The 14,704-nt window shown below is 36.6% G+C and overlaps 1 protein-coding gene across 1 annotated transcript in view; it reads left to right on the top strand.

Annotated features, from left to right (window-relative positions):
• gabra2b (gamma-aminobutyric acid type A receptor subunit alpha2b) overlaps positions 1–14,704 on the top strand; it is a 69,814-nt gene that overhangs the window by 37,910 nt on the left and 17,200 nt on the right. The window contains exons 8-9 of the mRNA XM_084430681.1: positions 5,437–5,589; positions 13,741–13,943. Coding sequence (XP_084286807.1) covers positions 5,437–5,589; positions 13,741–13,943 — 356 coding nt within the window. The remainder of the gene's footprint in view (positions 1–5,436; positions 5,590–13,740; positions 13,944–14,704) is intronic.

Raw genomic sequence — 14,704 nt, 5'->3', positions numbered from 1 at the left:
TTTAACCCTCTGGACACCACACTCTTAGAAGAAGAGCTTCTATATAGATGACAATTTGCTTTGCCAGGCGCTTCATATATTATCGTTATTCTTTCAGGCAAATAATTGACTCGGGTCTTCGTTCAGCTTTCCATTGTTTACTGTAAATCTCTGTATTTTTGTCTTGTTTTTCGCTGTGCAAATATCAAAACATTAAAACATCAAGATGAATTTACTTGAGAGACACAGTGTCTTAAGACATTCAATCTTGCTCTATGAAAAATAAAAATATCTAAATTGAGTTTATGCCTAAAAACAAGAAAATATATTTCAGTGAAGTAATACAAATAAAATAAGATTCTTTTTTTTCTAACCCCAACCTCACTTAAGCTTGATGTATTTTTTTCAGAAAACATTAATATCTTAAGTAATCTTCTCAGTGCTATCTGTAAAAACAGACAAAAATACTATGTCATATTTTTTTACAGTGCATGTCTTATTCATTAAATGCAGTTTGTGTAAGAGGCTTTTCAGAAGATAGCATTGTGCTAGGCTGAAGGCCGTTTTCAGCAGTTTAAATGAAGTTTTTGTGCTGTATCATGCATCAGAAGACCCTGAAATAAAGTTGTGTCTCAGAGGGCTATTTCTTTGCCTTCATTAAATGATGTGTGAAAAAACGATAGTCTTTCTCCTGTTATTACCTGCATTGGTCTTCAGGTCAGGGTGAGGTCAGGCTCCTTAATGAGAATCTCTGTGTCAAGTGTAGTGTTGCTGTAATATATATCAGCTCCGTTCCAAACCCTAGGGAGCTGCCTTCCTAGACAACATTTTTAGACATCATGCCCAACTCTTCTGTTATATTCAACTTCACTCTATTTGTGTGAGCATTAATGGACTTGCTGTATTTGTAGAGCAGTTTAGTTCAGCCACTCTTGGGGTTTGATTTCGATTACGACGCTGTTTTATAAAGTGTGTGTAGACAGTAGACAGCACAGCAGCTCACTGGGGTTTGGAACCGAGCCAGTGTGTGTTCTGGAATCTCTGCTTTCCAGAGAGAATCACGGCATCTCCTGTGACCGATCGTCTTCACGCTTTAATTAACATCTTCACGGTGCACAGGCGGCGGCTCTGAGTGGCTACTAACACACACACACACACACACACACACACACACACACACACACACACACACACACACACACACACACGTTAGCTCTGTTCCAAAACCTAGTGTGAGCTTTCTTGCTGTCCACTGCCTACTGTAGAATAGGCTGCTATCTTTAAAAGCAAATTCCTAACTACAATAGAACTTCATAAACAACTGATTTAGAACTCTGTACAGGTTAAACACAAATAGTGCTACTTATTTGAACTCACAATTGATTCCAATAGATATTGGCATTAGCATGTTGTTAAGCTAACAACAAACACCAATAAGCATAATGTCTAGCACAAATAGTGCAGTTTTAATTAGACTGACAATTTTTTTTTTATCATATTTTTACTAAACGAAATATATTTAACATTTCTCTCAACACATCCACCATCTCAGATTATTATTATTTTTTTTGCATGTTGCAATGCATTCTGGGATTTATATTTCCTTGCTGGAATGTTATTTTAGTATTATTTATATATTATTATAGTTTTTATTATTTTTTTATTTGATTTGATTTTTATATTTTCAGTTTTAAAATGTGATTTAAGTTAAAATTGTATTTTGTTTAAATGTGTTTTTTTATAGTAGCCTACTATGTCAGGGTTTTTTTTTTATTATTATTATTATTATTTTATTTTATTTTTTGTTAGTTATTTTAATTCTTCAACTTATTTCAGTTAGTTTCCAAGGCAATATTTCTTATTTCCATTTGGTTTATGTTAAATGTTCCCCAACATTTTTTTTTATAGCTTTCTTTTTTATATCTTTAGCTTTCATTTTAATTTTAGCTTATTCATTTATTTGGATTTTGTCATTTTGTTTGTTTTTATGTTGCTATTTAGATTAATTTTAAAGTAATTTTTTTGAGCCTGAACTTGAAGTTATTTTAGTTAATTTCTAAGGAAACATTTTTAATTTTCGTTTAACGCTTTTCATCTAATATTCATATATATATATATACACTCACCTAAAGGATTATTAGGAACACCTGTTCAATTTCTCATTAATGCAATTATCTAATCAACCAATCACATGGCAGTTGCTTCAATGCATTTAGGGGTGTGGTCCTGGTCAAGACAATCTCCTGAACTCCAAACTGAATGTCAGAATGGGAAAGAAAGGTGATTTAAGCAATTTTGAGCGTGGCATGGTTGTTGGTGCCAGACGGGCCGGTCTGAGTATTTCACAATCTGCTCAGTTACTGGGATTTTCACGCACAACCATTTCTAGGGTTTACAAAGAATGGTGTGAAAAGGGAAAAACATCCAGTATGCGGCAGTCCTGTGGGCGAAAATGCCTTGTTGATGCTAGAGGTCAGAGGAGAATGGGCCGACTGATTCAAGCTGATAGAAGAGCAACTTTGACTGAAATAACCACTCGTTACAACCGAGGTATGCAGCAAAGCATTTGTGAAGCCACAACACACACAACCTTGAGGTGGATGGGCTACAACAGCAGAAGACCCCACCGGGTACCACTCATCTCCACTACAAATAGGAAAAAGAGGCTACAATTTGCACGAGCTCACCAAAATTGGACAGTTGAAGACTGGAAAAATGTTGCCTGGTCTGATGAGTCTCGATTTCTGTTGAGACATTCAGATGGTAGAGTCAGAATTTGGCGTAAACAGAATGAGAACATGGATCCATCATGCCTTGTTACCACTGTGCAGGCTGCTGGTGGTGGTGTAATGGTGTGGGGGATGTTTTCTTGGCACACTTTAGGCCCCTTAGTGCCAATTGGGCATCGTTTAAATGCCACGGCCTACCTGAGCATTGTTTCTGACCATGTCCATCCATTTATGACCACCATGTACCCATCCTCTGATGGCTACTTCCAGCAGGATAATGCACCATGTCACAAAGCTCGAATCATTTCAAATTGGTTTCTTGAACATGACAATGAGTTCACTGTACTAAAATGGCCCCCACAGTCACCAGATCTCAACCCAATAGAGCATCTTTGGGATGTGGTGGAACGGGAGCTTCGTGCCCTGGATGTGCATCCCACAAATCTCCATCAACTGCAAGATGCTATCCTATCAATATGGGCCAACATTTCTAAAGAATGCTTTCAGCACCTTGTTGAATCAATGCCACGTAGAATTAAGGCAGTTCTGAAGGCGAAAGGGGGTCAAACACAGTATTAGTATGGTGTTCCTAATAATCCTTTAGGTGAATGTATATAATTTATTTATTTTTTTGGTCTTTTTTTTTTAATGTAATATATATATATATATATATATATATATATATATAGGTTTAATTCATTTTAATTTCAGTTTTAGTTTTAGTTCAGTTTTAGTTTTTATTTATTTCCAGTAATTTTTTTACAGTTGTATTTATTTTCCCGTCATTTTTAGTGCTTCAGCTTAAGCTCATTTCAGTTAGTTGCCAAGGCAACATTTATAATTTCCTTTAAAAAAGTTTTTCCATCTAATATTTATATTCTATTTTATTTCAGCTTTATTTCAATGAACAAACATGATGCTGCTTTATAATCCAACCTAGGTATAGGCATCACGCTAGGTTTTGAAAGAGAGCTGTCGTCTTTCTCCACAGTAGAGACACAGTCTTATTTCCCTTTTAAATCTTTTTGTTCAGTCGAGACCCATTCTCGCTCACACACACGCCTGAACTCTCTGTGCACATTTACATTTCCTGTTTTTTTTTTCTAGTGGACTGCTATTAATTAAATGAAAGCAGACGCTGCTCATCCTCATCCGTGCTTATTTTCCCCAGCGCAGCTCCGTGCTGAGATAACCGGTGCTGGTGAAAGGAGGAACCGTCTCCGAGAGGATGCCGTGTTCAGTTCAACAAGGAAAGGAAAGAATGAGATTTACAGGATTAGAGCTGGCTAAAATCCGTCAGTGCTTCCTCTGCAGAAAGGACGAGGAGTTTCCCCCCTCTGCCAAATGGCACCAGCTCGGCATCCTCCACCAACATCCAAAGGCACCAGATAGATTTCTCTCTTCTGTTGCCATGGGCAACCAAAGTCTTCCTCCATCCTTGGGTTATGCCTTCCCTCTCTTTCTCTCTCTCTCTCTCTCTGTCTCGTGGGCCACTTGCCGGCGGAGATTCTCCGTTTCCAGGCGGTTTGCCACGTTTCTGTGTGTCTCTGCGACCGGTTGGAATAATGCTCTGTGATAATGAGGTTAAAAACCTCATGATGATGTCGAGGAGATTTTCTTTCTTTATGTCATTTTGCTCTGTGACAATCTGTCTCCGTAGAGTCGGTTCACACTGACCTGATCGTTTGATCCGGAGCTTGGTGAAATGAGGTGTAATTCTGGCTTCCCTCAAATAGCTTCCGGCTTATGATTATATGCATCTTTCCCTCCCCTGCATCAGCCCTTTCAGAATACATAATATGCATCGTAGTATGTGTTTCATAATCTGTTCTTTGATGTCCTATTTACAGGGTGCCACTTCTTCACCTGGCCCCTTTTTACTTAATCTTTTCTTATGATAACACTTTCTTTTGATTGTCCACTTTAGACATTCTGTAAGTAACTTTGCAACTACATGTCAACTTACTCTCATTAGAGTATTAGTAGACTGTCTGCTTAATATCTGCTAACTCTTTATTTTGATGCTCCCCAACAGACATTACACTGACTATAAGTCACTTTGCAAGTGCAAGTCAACTTATCATACCAACCTGAACCTAACAGTCTAATACTCTAATGAGAATTAGTTGACATGTAGTTGCAGAGTTACTTGTAGTTAATAGAATGTCTAAAGTGGACTATCAAATTATGACTGAATTGGGGAATTTTATCAGCCATAAATATTTCTTACTGATCATGAAACTTTTGTTGTCCCTTGCATATTTGGCGCTTTGCAGTATTAGCAAGTTTCTCTGTGAAAATTAAAATTGAGATCCATCATGATCTTGATCTTCATATTTGTTAAATCCTTTTATCCTTGTTTACGAGGCTTTGAAACTGAATAGGAGTTAAATAATTGCCAATCCTTTGACTACATAAATATAGTATTTATCTAGATATCTTTTTTAACAAATATCTGCATGTAAATTTATCCAGTTTATTTTTGTAGAAAAACTTCTGGTTTCCCTGATAAACATTTGATGAATGAATTTTGAATGTGACAGTCACTGAGCTTTTTTCAAGTAACCACTTGTATGTGTGATTTTAATCGCTCACATCTCTTAGTATTTACGATTCATGTATTATGTTGTGAATCTGATACCCTCCAGTGTTTTTTTTATTTACTCAACAAAGCCTATTTGAATCTTATTTTGGACTGGTTCCCATAAGTCTCTCTTTCCCCCCACAGGTGAGTACACTGTGATGACGGCCCACTTCCACCTGAAGAGGAAGATCGGTTATTTTGTGATTCAGACGTACCTGCCGTGCATCATGACCGTCATCCTATCCCAGGTGTCCTTCTGGCTGAACCGAGAGTCTGTTCCGGCCCGAACTGTTTTTGGTGAGTTTAATCTCTGATTGAATTTCCAATTTACTTGCAAACCTCAGATTGCTCTGGGTTTTGGGGAATATTTCAAACTTTGGACGCTACTTCAGAGACGTGACATATGGCACTATAATAATACAACTGCAAAGAAAAAAAACTCATAGAGACCGTCTCCGGTTACTATCGTTTAACCTCGGTTCCCTGAGAGGCGGGAACGAGACATTGCGTTAGCCGGCGTGTTCGCTGTTTGATCAGCAGTGCAAGCGTTCAGTATTGATTCTGACGCAATTGTCGCGCCCATACATTTTATACCGCCTGCGAGCCTGTCAGTATTTGCATACTTCGTGACAATTGGCCAGCTGTTCCAAGCTAGCCCATAAGATTTCAACAAAAGTGGAAAGGGAGGAGTTCTCACAGCGTAGCTACGCAATGTAGAGTTACCGCTCTCGAAAGGGAACTCAATGAGCATGCAGTTCCTCTTTGATTTTATCTGGATGAAAATACAAACACATTTTTTTTTGGTTCCTTGATGCATACTTTTATGGTGTATTGTTGCTTGCAATTCAAATGTGAGGTGTTTTAACTCTCTCAGCCACTGCCAGCATTTTTGATCATTTTCACAAAACTTACATGGCCCCCTAAAATATGTTGTTGTATTCATATCTGAATATGCAATATATCAAAAGAAGGCTCGAAGGCTCTGCTTTAAAAAAAAAAAAAAAGAAATTCTAGCTTAATGCATTCCTTTTTTTAATCAACACTTGAATATGTTTCACAAAAAGCAACATTTGCATTTTTGTCAAAGACTACGTCTGGATGGGTTTCAGAGCGATGATCAAAACACAGATGGAGTAGATCGAGTCCTTCAACACCCCTAAAGCCTCACAGTCCTGTAGCTCATTCTGGGTCGACATTTCATTCAGCAACATCAGGCAGTTTTGATTTACATGCTGTTTAATGGTGATGATCGCGTTATTTTACATATCCATCTGCTTACGTACGCTATCGCTTGTTTCTGCATCATCTTCACGTGTCTTTTGATCTGGAGATTCAGTACTCTTTCAGAAGATGTATCATAGCGCCCCCTACCGAATAACAGTGAAAACATGGAAAGCCGGGAATTTCCATCAATGGTAGCGAAGCGTTGTCTCATAAATTATGGACGTTTTTGTCCATGGAGGGGAAAGAGTTCATATCATAAATGGAACGTAATGATCAGTGATGTGTTTATCATGTAATATGCTGAGGTTTCAATGAAATGGTTGATTACATTTAAAATCTTTCCACACAGTCGCTGTTGCCAAACTGATATTCTGACTTCTGCTGGGTTTATGACGCACTGTTGGCCTCCAGCCGAACTGCTGGAGAAAATCTGCATAAATTAATTTACTGTGACAGATTAATGGAGGACTAAGGTCACACTGAGCTGAATGAAGGTTTGATTTTAGATTAAAATTGACATGGCTGTGATTGAGTCTAGATTTACAATTCTAACAATAGATATACATACTGTATGTGTTGTCATAGTTACCCATTCAGGAGGAAATTAAAGTGAAGTTTACAACAGTTTTTTTTGACTATCTTAGAAAGTATAACATGCAGACTAGAATAAAATAAAAAAATTAACAAAGATTTCACACTTTGAATCCCAGACTTTATGAGGTCCGGACCTCAATGGTGGGTACAGCCATGGCCATGAAATACGAAAATATGACTTTTTTTTATGCCTCTATGACCTAAATTGGTTATTTTAAGTAGAGGTCGACCAATAGAGGATTTTACCAATAGCGATAACTAGGTTGGACCACGCTTGGGTGTGTTTCCCGAACAACGACATAACTCGCTGCTTAACTACCACAGTACGATGCATCGTTGAAGAAATCAACTAGCTAGTCACGACTGTTTCCCGAAACCGTATTGTCGCAAAGTGGTCGTTCAACCACGTTGGTTAATGACGTCATGCACTTCTTTTAATGAATCTGTTTGAGATCGAATTAACGCTAGATGTTTTGCTATAAATTACAGACATGGCATCTGAGGACTATTTCTCATTTTTCTCAGTTATTTTGCTTTATTTCCAGATTCAATCATAGGCTCGTTCTTACATAGTAGAGCACGTTCGCACATGCGCACTCTTCAAAAACGGTGCTTTAAATCTCTTGACAAACTAAAAGTCGTAGTGGTTTCGGGAAACACTGACTCGTTGAACTATGCTGATAACGACGGAACTTGCGAACATAGTTGGCTAACGATGCTTTTGAGAAATGCTCCCCTGGCCGATAACCGATTAATCAACCGTTAGTTGTTGTTTTTTAAATGGATACTGAATGAAACCAGCATAACACATAAAATACTGCTGAACATTATTACAAAAATTAAAAAACAGTACTGAACCATGAAAGCTTTTTAAATATAAAAAAATATTATTACATTAATTATATCTTGATAATTAGTTCAAATTGCAAAAAATAAGAGACACACCTTTAAAATGTAAAAATGTATTAGTATCAAAATTAACAATGAACAATACAATTAACAATTGTTATTTAGGTTAACAATTAACCTTAGTTGATGTTACAAATTGACTTTATTGTAAAGTGTTACAATGTCATACAAATCCAAACAGGATGGCCATCTTTAAATATCTACACAAACACCATAGCATTGAAATTAGACACACATTTGTATACTCTCACACTTTATTTGTTACTATTTTAAACCTATTAATGATTATCTAATAAAAATAACAAAAAAATTATTACTGTGACGGTGAAAAAAGAACTGAAATCGAATGCGTTTCTATCAGATGACGATACAGTTTGCTTTCTCATGTCACTAGCTTTAAATATGCAACTTCGCTGACTAACGAATGCATAAAAGCGACCAGCTGGATACAAACTAATGCAAATAAATGGTAACAATCGTGACATTAAACATTTGGGTCGGGCTTGCGTGTGTTTTTGGCACATTGTTTTAACCGCTTGAGGTATTAGTTAGCGTCCTATCTGGTTACTCAGGCAAACATACTGCTGTTCTCCACTAAGACAGCATCTAGTCAACAAATGAATTACTTTATAATGATATGAAAACACGTACCGTAGTGTACTGTATACATACCGTTTCATTGTCTGTTTTAAATCTGCATCTGAAGTGTCCGCTCTGTGTCAAAACAAACTCCACGAGGCGTCAGTGATGGTTTTATTTGACCTCTAGAAGCCGCTCTCGTACTGTTTAATGACAGTGGACCCTTCTCAGCCGCTCACAAACGCATCCCCTGTACACCGGTATGGATTTTTACAGATAACCGAATGTTCTAGTAATCGGTAATCTGTGCAGATTAATCAGCAAAACTGGTTAACTCTTAACTTTAAGTATTGAAATCATACAAAATGTGCATTGCCGGTGTACTCCAGGATCAGGACTGTGAGAAACACTACTGTAGCTGAAGAAGTTGAATTGACCTTCAAGCCATAAAATTCACAAGGAGCCCTGGGAGCCTTTGGCTCCAGAGTCTTCTGCCCCAGATTAGAGACTTTAACAGGGAAGCTGGTCCTTTCTGGGCATTTCTGTGAGGATTTATGGAGCTCAGGTACGGAACAATTCGGTTACTGTGGAGATTCCCTGAGCTCTGTGTTGCTAAGCAGGTAATGTTGAGGAGATGAGCCCTCCTGGCAGAGGTTCAGATGTCTTTCTGCCCCTTCCGTCTGTCTCTCTTTTTGTCTTTGTCTTTATTCCACCGTCGGTTTCTCTCTCCGTCCCTGGAGTCTTTCTGGCAGTTCTTCAGCTGTCCCGGCCTCTTTCTGTCTCTTATCTTTCTCGCTCTGTCCGTCTATTATACAGCCTTTTAAACAACCTTCCGTAAGGCACATGTTCAGAGCTAGCGTTCCCAAAAGATATATTGTATTGCCAAACAATAACGCTAAAACGTCAGTATATTAATGCCTCATTTTAATTGTAGAGCATCACATGAGTTATTAGCATGTTGTGTATAGCTTATTAGAGTTAAATGATGTGTCAAGATATTAAAGTTGAAATAGAGAGAATGGCATTAAAATGGAGCTCAGATGTGCATGACGGCGGTCGAGAGCTGCATAATTGAAAACTTGCTCTGGGCTAAATGGCTATGGAGTGTTATCTAATGTATACTTTATTATGACGCTTGTACGTACGCTGTACACTGTGTTTTTCAGTTTGTTGCATTACTAAAGTAATAAAGGATTAGTCCAACCGAAAATGAAAATGCTATCATTTGCTCACCCTCGTGTTGTTGCAAACCCAGAAGAGTTTCTTTCTTCCATGAAACACAAAGGCAGTTACACTGCCGAACGCCCAGAGTGCTTTTCGAAATGAGGACTGGGGCTTTCGAGCTCCAAAAATAACAAAAAAAGCACCATTAAAGCAGTCGGTATGACTCATGCATTATATTCTCTAGTCTTCTGATGTGATGCAATAGCTTTGTGTGAGGAACACGGCAAAGTTACGTAGTTTGTGGAAAATCTTGCCATCGGCGACAACTCTCAAATCTTCAGCTCAAATATGGTGTGTTAAAAACGCATTGCACCAGGTTTGATGACAATGATGTCAAATCCCTTGGTGTTTCGCATGGTGTGAATGATTGGCAATTTTGAATAAATGGGTGTCAAAATGGCACAATTATTATTTATTTTTTTGTGAATAAATGACTTAAATTTAGTCTGTTCCTCACTCAAAGCTATCATGTGACTTCAGAGGACTTGGAATATAGTGCAAGTGAGTCATGTGGATTAATTCAGTGGTACATTGTTTGTTCTTATTGATTTTTTTTTTTTTTTTTTTGATTGACTTTACATTTACTTTTGTTGAATGGAAAAAAACATCTTTTGTGCTCTGCAAAAGAAAACCAAAAGTATTACGGTTTTGACTGCGAGTGTAAGTGAATGAAATGGAATGTTCATTTTTGTTAGAAAATGAAAGCATCTTAACTTGACAGCGGAGAAGAAAGTGGCTGGTCTCGCCATGCATGATGAATGGTATCAGCTATAGGTTTGTTTGCAGCTCAGTCGATAATGATACTTGATGGAAACTGAAAAATAATTACATAGAATTCTGTTGGTCACCATTCCATTTTATAACCTACATTTAGGATGATGGTTTTTCAGATGGTGTTTTGCTTTTTTTAAAAGTGACAACAGAAGCATTTGAAGTTGTTGGAGGCAGACAGGCATGGAGCTCCTTTCATTTCCCTGAAGTGTTCAAGTGTGTTCGATTACATTTCTCTCCATGCCATAACTGATCCTTTTCCATCATGCAGTCTAGTGTCTGACAGCGTCTCTACGAATGAGATGATTAAACATTTGAACTCTTCAGAAAGCAAATCACCTGCTACCCAGGCGATCAGGCTCTCCACGCTTCTTTACTGCTCCCTATACAGCTGTATAATACAGTCAATATTAAATCAATGTTAATCTACCATGTCTTCATTTATATTCTACTTTAAATGAGTGCACATTTATTTATTCATTTATACCTTACATTTAGTGATCAATGACTGTTGTGATGTTTAATATAAACAAATGACAAAAAATATAACATTTTATGATATAAATATCGTATCATTTATTAAAATTACATAAATCACATAACTAGCACACTTTTAGTTATTTATTTAAACCCTAAACTAAATGAGTATTGACTGTTGTGATGTTTAAAATAAAAAGGTATGTCTTTTTACTGCCATTTTTAATATAAATATTATTGTATTATTTATTAAAATTATAATCATACAACTGGTCTACTTATAACTAGTACACTTGTCTAGTAAACATGTATTTATTTATTGAAACCATACATTAAGTGATCAATGACTGTTGTGATGTTAAATTAACAAATTACAAAAATGTAAAATGCTATTATATAAACATTGTTTTATTTATTAAAGTGTTGCACTTTAAACTTGTATTTTATTTATTTATTTATTTTATAAATAATATAAACAATATAAACAAATGACAAAAAAATATAAAAAATTATTATATAAATATTGTTTAATGTATTACAATTATAATCACATAACTAGCACACTTTAAACTTGTATTTATTTAAATCCTAAATTAAATGATTAATGACTGTTGTGATGTTTAATATAAAAAGGGTATGTCTTTTACTGTCAATTTGTATTATATAAATATTATTTTATTATTTATTTACCAACTGTGGCACTTTAAACTAGTACACTTGTCTAGTAACCATTTATTTTAGCCATACTTTTGAATAGAAGGCCTAATGAGATTAATGGGTAAATATCTCCAGTTCCTGTGTAAACTTGTTCTATATGCTGTTTGCATATTGAACCAATACACTTCTTATGATTTGGAATATTATTTAAAATGGCCATTTAAAAAAGCGTCCTTTGTGTGCGGTTACTGACCTCTCTCGCTCTTCACTTTCACTGTGGTGTCTTTTTTTATGACTGATGTGTTGTCACTGCTTTATCTGCATTTTGCCTCAAGATTTCTGATAGTCAGGTAAAGTGATCCATCCTAAACTCCTCGTCTGCTGCTCTCTGGTTGTCAAACCGTTTCAAACCGACATCCGCTGGCTGCTGTCATGCTCGTCCCACCCGGGATTGAATACTGAAGAGTTTGACGGCGATGGAAATTAATTGGAGGCATTTGTTTACGTGCATGGTCGCAGTCGGAGTCCCCAAGCTTGCCGTCTGTCAGGTGGATCTGTCATTGCAGACCCGGATCAAGCAGGAGTCAGGAACAGGCTCCTCTCCAGAATCCCTTTACGATGTCACTGAGTCTCAGCTGGGAGCGTTCAGAGCATCGCACACTAAAAGTCGTGAAAGTGCCCGAGGATTCTCATTAAGGTTATTGTCTCTCCGGTCCCCGACCAAAGAAGGCTGTCATCTTGTTGTATTATTCCCTCAAAAACAGAATTATTCAAGCCCTTCCTTGTAACTCACAGGTCGCTTTCTAAAAATACTTTCATTTTGCAGTAAACACAGCAGAGTTCTAAGAAAGGGACAGAAATGCAAAAGAATGAGAGCGATTCAGGCATTTAGAGGCCAAAGTGTTGTTGTGTTTTTGGATGATTAGAAGCCCGAAGACTGGAAAGAATGTGGCATACTAAATATATAACAGCAGGGACATCCCTACAGACTCAAGCTTTAGACACGTTTGGTCATTGAGGTGAAGTATGTCATTTTTGTGATGTTAAAATACTTTCTCCTGTGACACGAAGGATGGTGTGTTGCTCCACACGTATAAAGAGCTCTTGCGCTCATGAAGACCTTGTTTCAGGTCGAACTTGGGTTATGTTCCATGACATCCATCCATCCATCCATCCAGCCAGCCAGCCAGCCAGCCAGCCTCTGTATTGTCTAACCAATGAAAGATGTAGAGTGCTTTTTGGAACAATTCTGACCAGTTTTAATTAATTTTATATATTTATTTATCATTGTGTGTGTATATATATATATATATATATATATATATATATATATATATATATATATTAAAAAAATTATATATATATATTTTTTTTTTATTATTATTATTATTTTATTTTTATCAGTATTGTTCAACCAAAGGAGGATGTTTTTGGGAGCAGTTTTGATCATTTGTTTTATCTATTTATTTATTATTGTATTGTTTATTTATGTATTTATGTATGTATGCATGTATGTATGTGTTTATTTATTTGTTTGTTTGTTTGTGTGTTTGTTTGTTTGTTTGTCACTCTTTAGTTTGTTTTATTTATTTATCTATATTGCCCAACCAATGGAAGATGTGTTTTTGGGAACAATTTTGACCAGTTGAAGTTTGTTTAAAAATATTTATTTATAACTTTTTATTTATAACTTTTTATTTTGAATTTAATGTATTTTTAAATACAGTTGTTAAGTGTTTTAAAATATGTTTTATTCCGTAAATAATGCTATGCAATACAACATTTGTGTGTGTGTGTGTGTGTCTACGTTTGTCAAAACCGAATGTTGGAATAGATTTCTGCCACGTTTGTGAGATGCCATACAACTGCATCTTGGCGAAAACTTTTGAGTTGTATTTCAGCATGAGTTTAAATTGAAAGTTTAACTTCAAGAAGTTCTAAGTTTGAATTGAGCATTGCATTGGTTTATTATAGTAATTTGCATTGCATTGTTATTGTTTATATTCTTCTCAGGTGTGACCACTGTACTGACTATGACCACTTTGAGTATCAGCGCTCGTAACTCCCTGCCGAAAGTCGCCTACGCCACAGCCATGGACTGGTTCATCGCCGTGTGTTACGCCTTTGTCTTCTCCGCCCTGATAGAGTTTGCTACCGTCAACTACTTCACCAAGCGCGGCTGGGCTTGGGATGGCAAGAGCGTGGTCAATGACAAGGTAATGATCATTAATCATCTCCCAGCATGCTTCGTGTTGTTCGGTCGGGGTGGCGTATGGATCGGATTGATTAAGTTGGTGACAGTGTGTTAAATTTTTGAGTAATGTGACGTCTCAGGTGACAAATTAAGCGACTGACAGGAAATTCAAGCCTAGAAGTAACTGCACAAAATTGCGTATTTCTGCTTTGTTTGGGTCTAATGAATACAATTTTGAATATAAATGACCACATCCATGTTTCATGTAAAAAAATCGGGGGGAAAAAGCTGACAGTTATTTCATATGTCATACAGGGTTAAGCCGAGACTTCCTGTTTCTCAGATGTTTCTCCTCAGAAACAGGCCATAATGATCTCACATATGTTCAACATATGAACATTTCTTGTTAAATCCATCTTAAATGATTATATAAAATCATCCATTATTTTCTTTTAACATTTTAAGTTTTATTGTTGTATACATTCAGTGTTTCTCCATCTGTTTAGTGCACCTTAGAAAAAGCGATGTGTCTCATTACGGTTTACCTCTGTAAAATATATAGGCGTTCATTTTAAATGCTGAACAAGAACTGATGTTCACTGATGTCCTGGCTGTAAAGCCATGCTGATAGTCTATGATACATGAGGCTCTCTGCATTTCTGCTGCAGGTCAGAATGAGATAACCACAGAATAATCCATAATGATTTTATCATGGACCACTGCATATTTCAGTCATATGAGAGTATAATAGGCCCTTTTTACACCTGGTATTAAGGGATCGGG

This window comes from Rutilus rutilus (assembly GCF_951802725.1).
Source record: "Rutilus rutilus genome assembly, chromosome: 14".
Taxonomy (NCBI): domain Eukaryota; kingdom Metazoa; phylum Chordata; class Actinopteri; order Cypriniformes; family Leuciscidae; genus Rutilus; species Rutilus rutilus.
The sequence above is the reverse complement of the archived record's forward strand: the minus strand, read 5'-3'. Positions and strand labels throughout refer to the sequence as shown.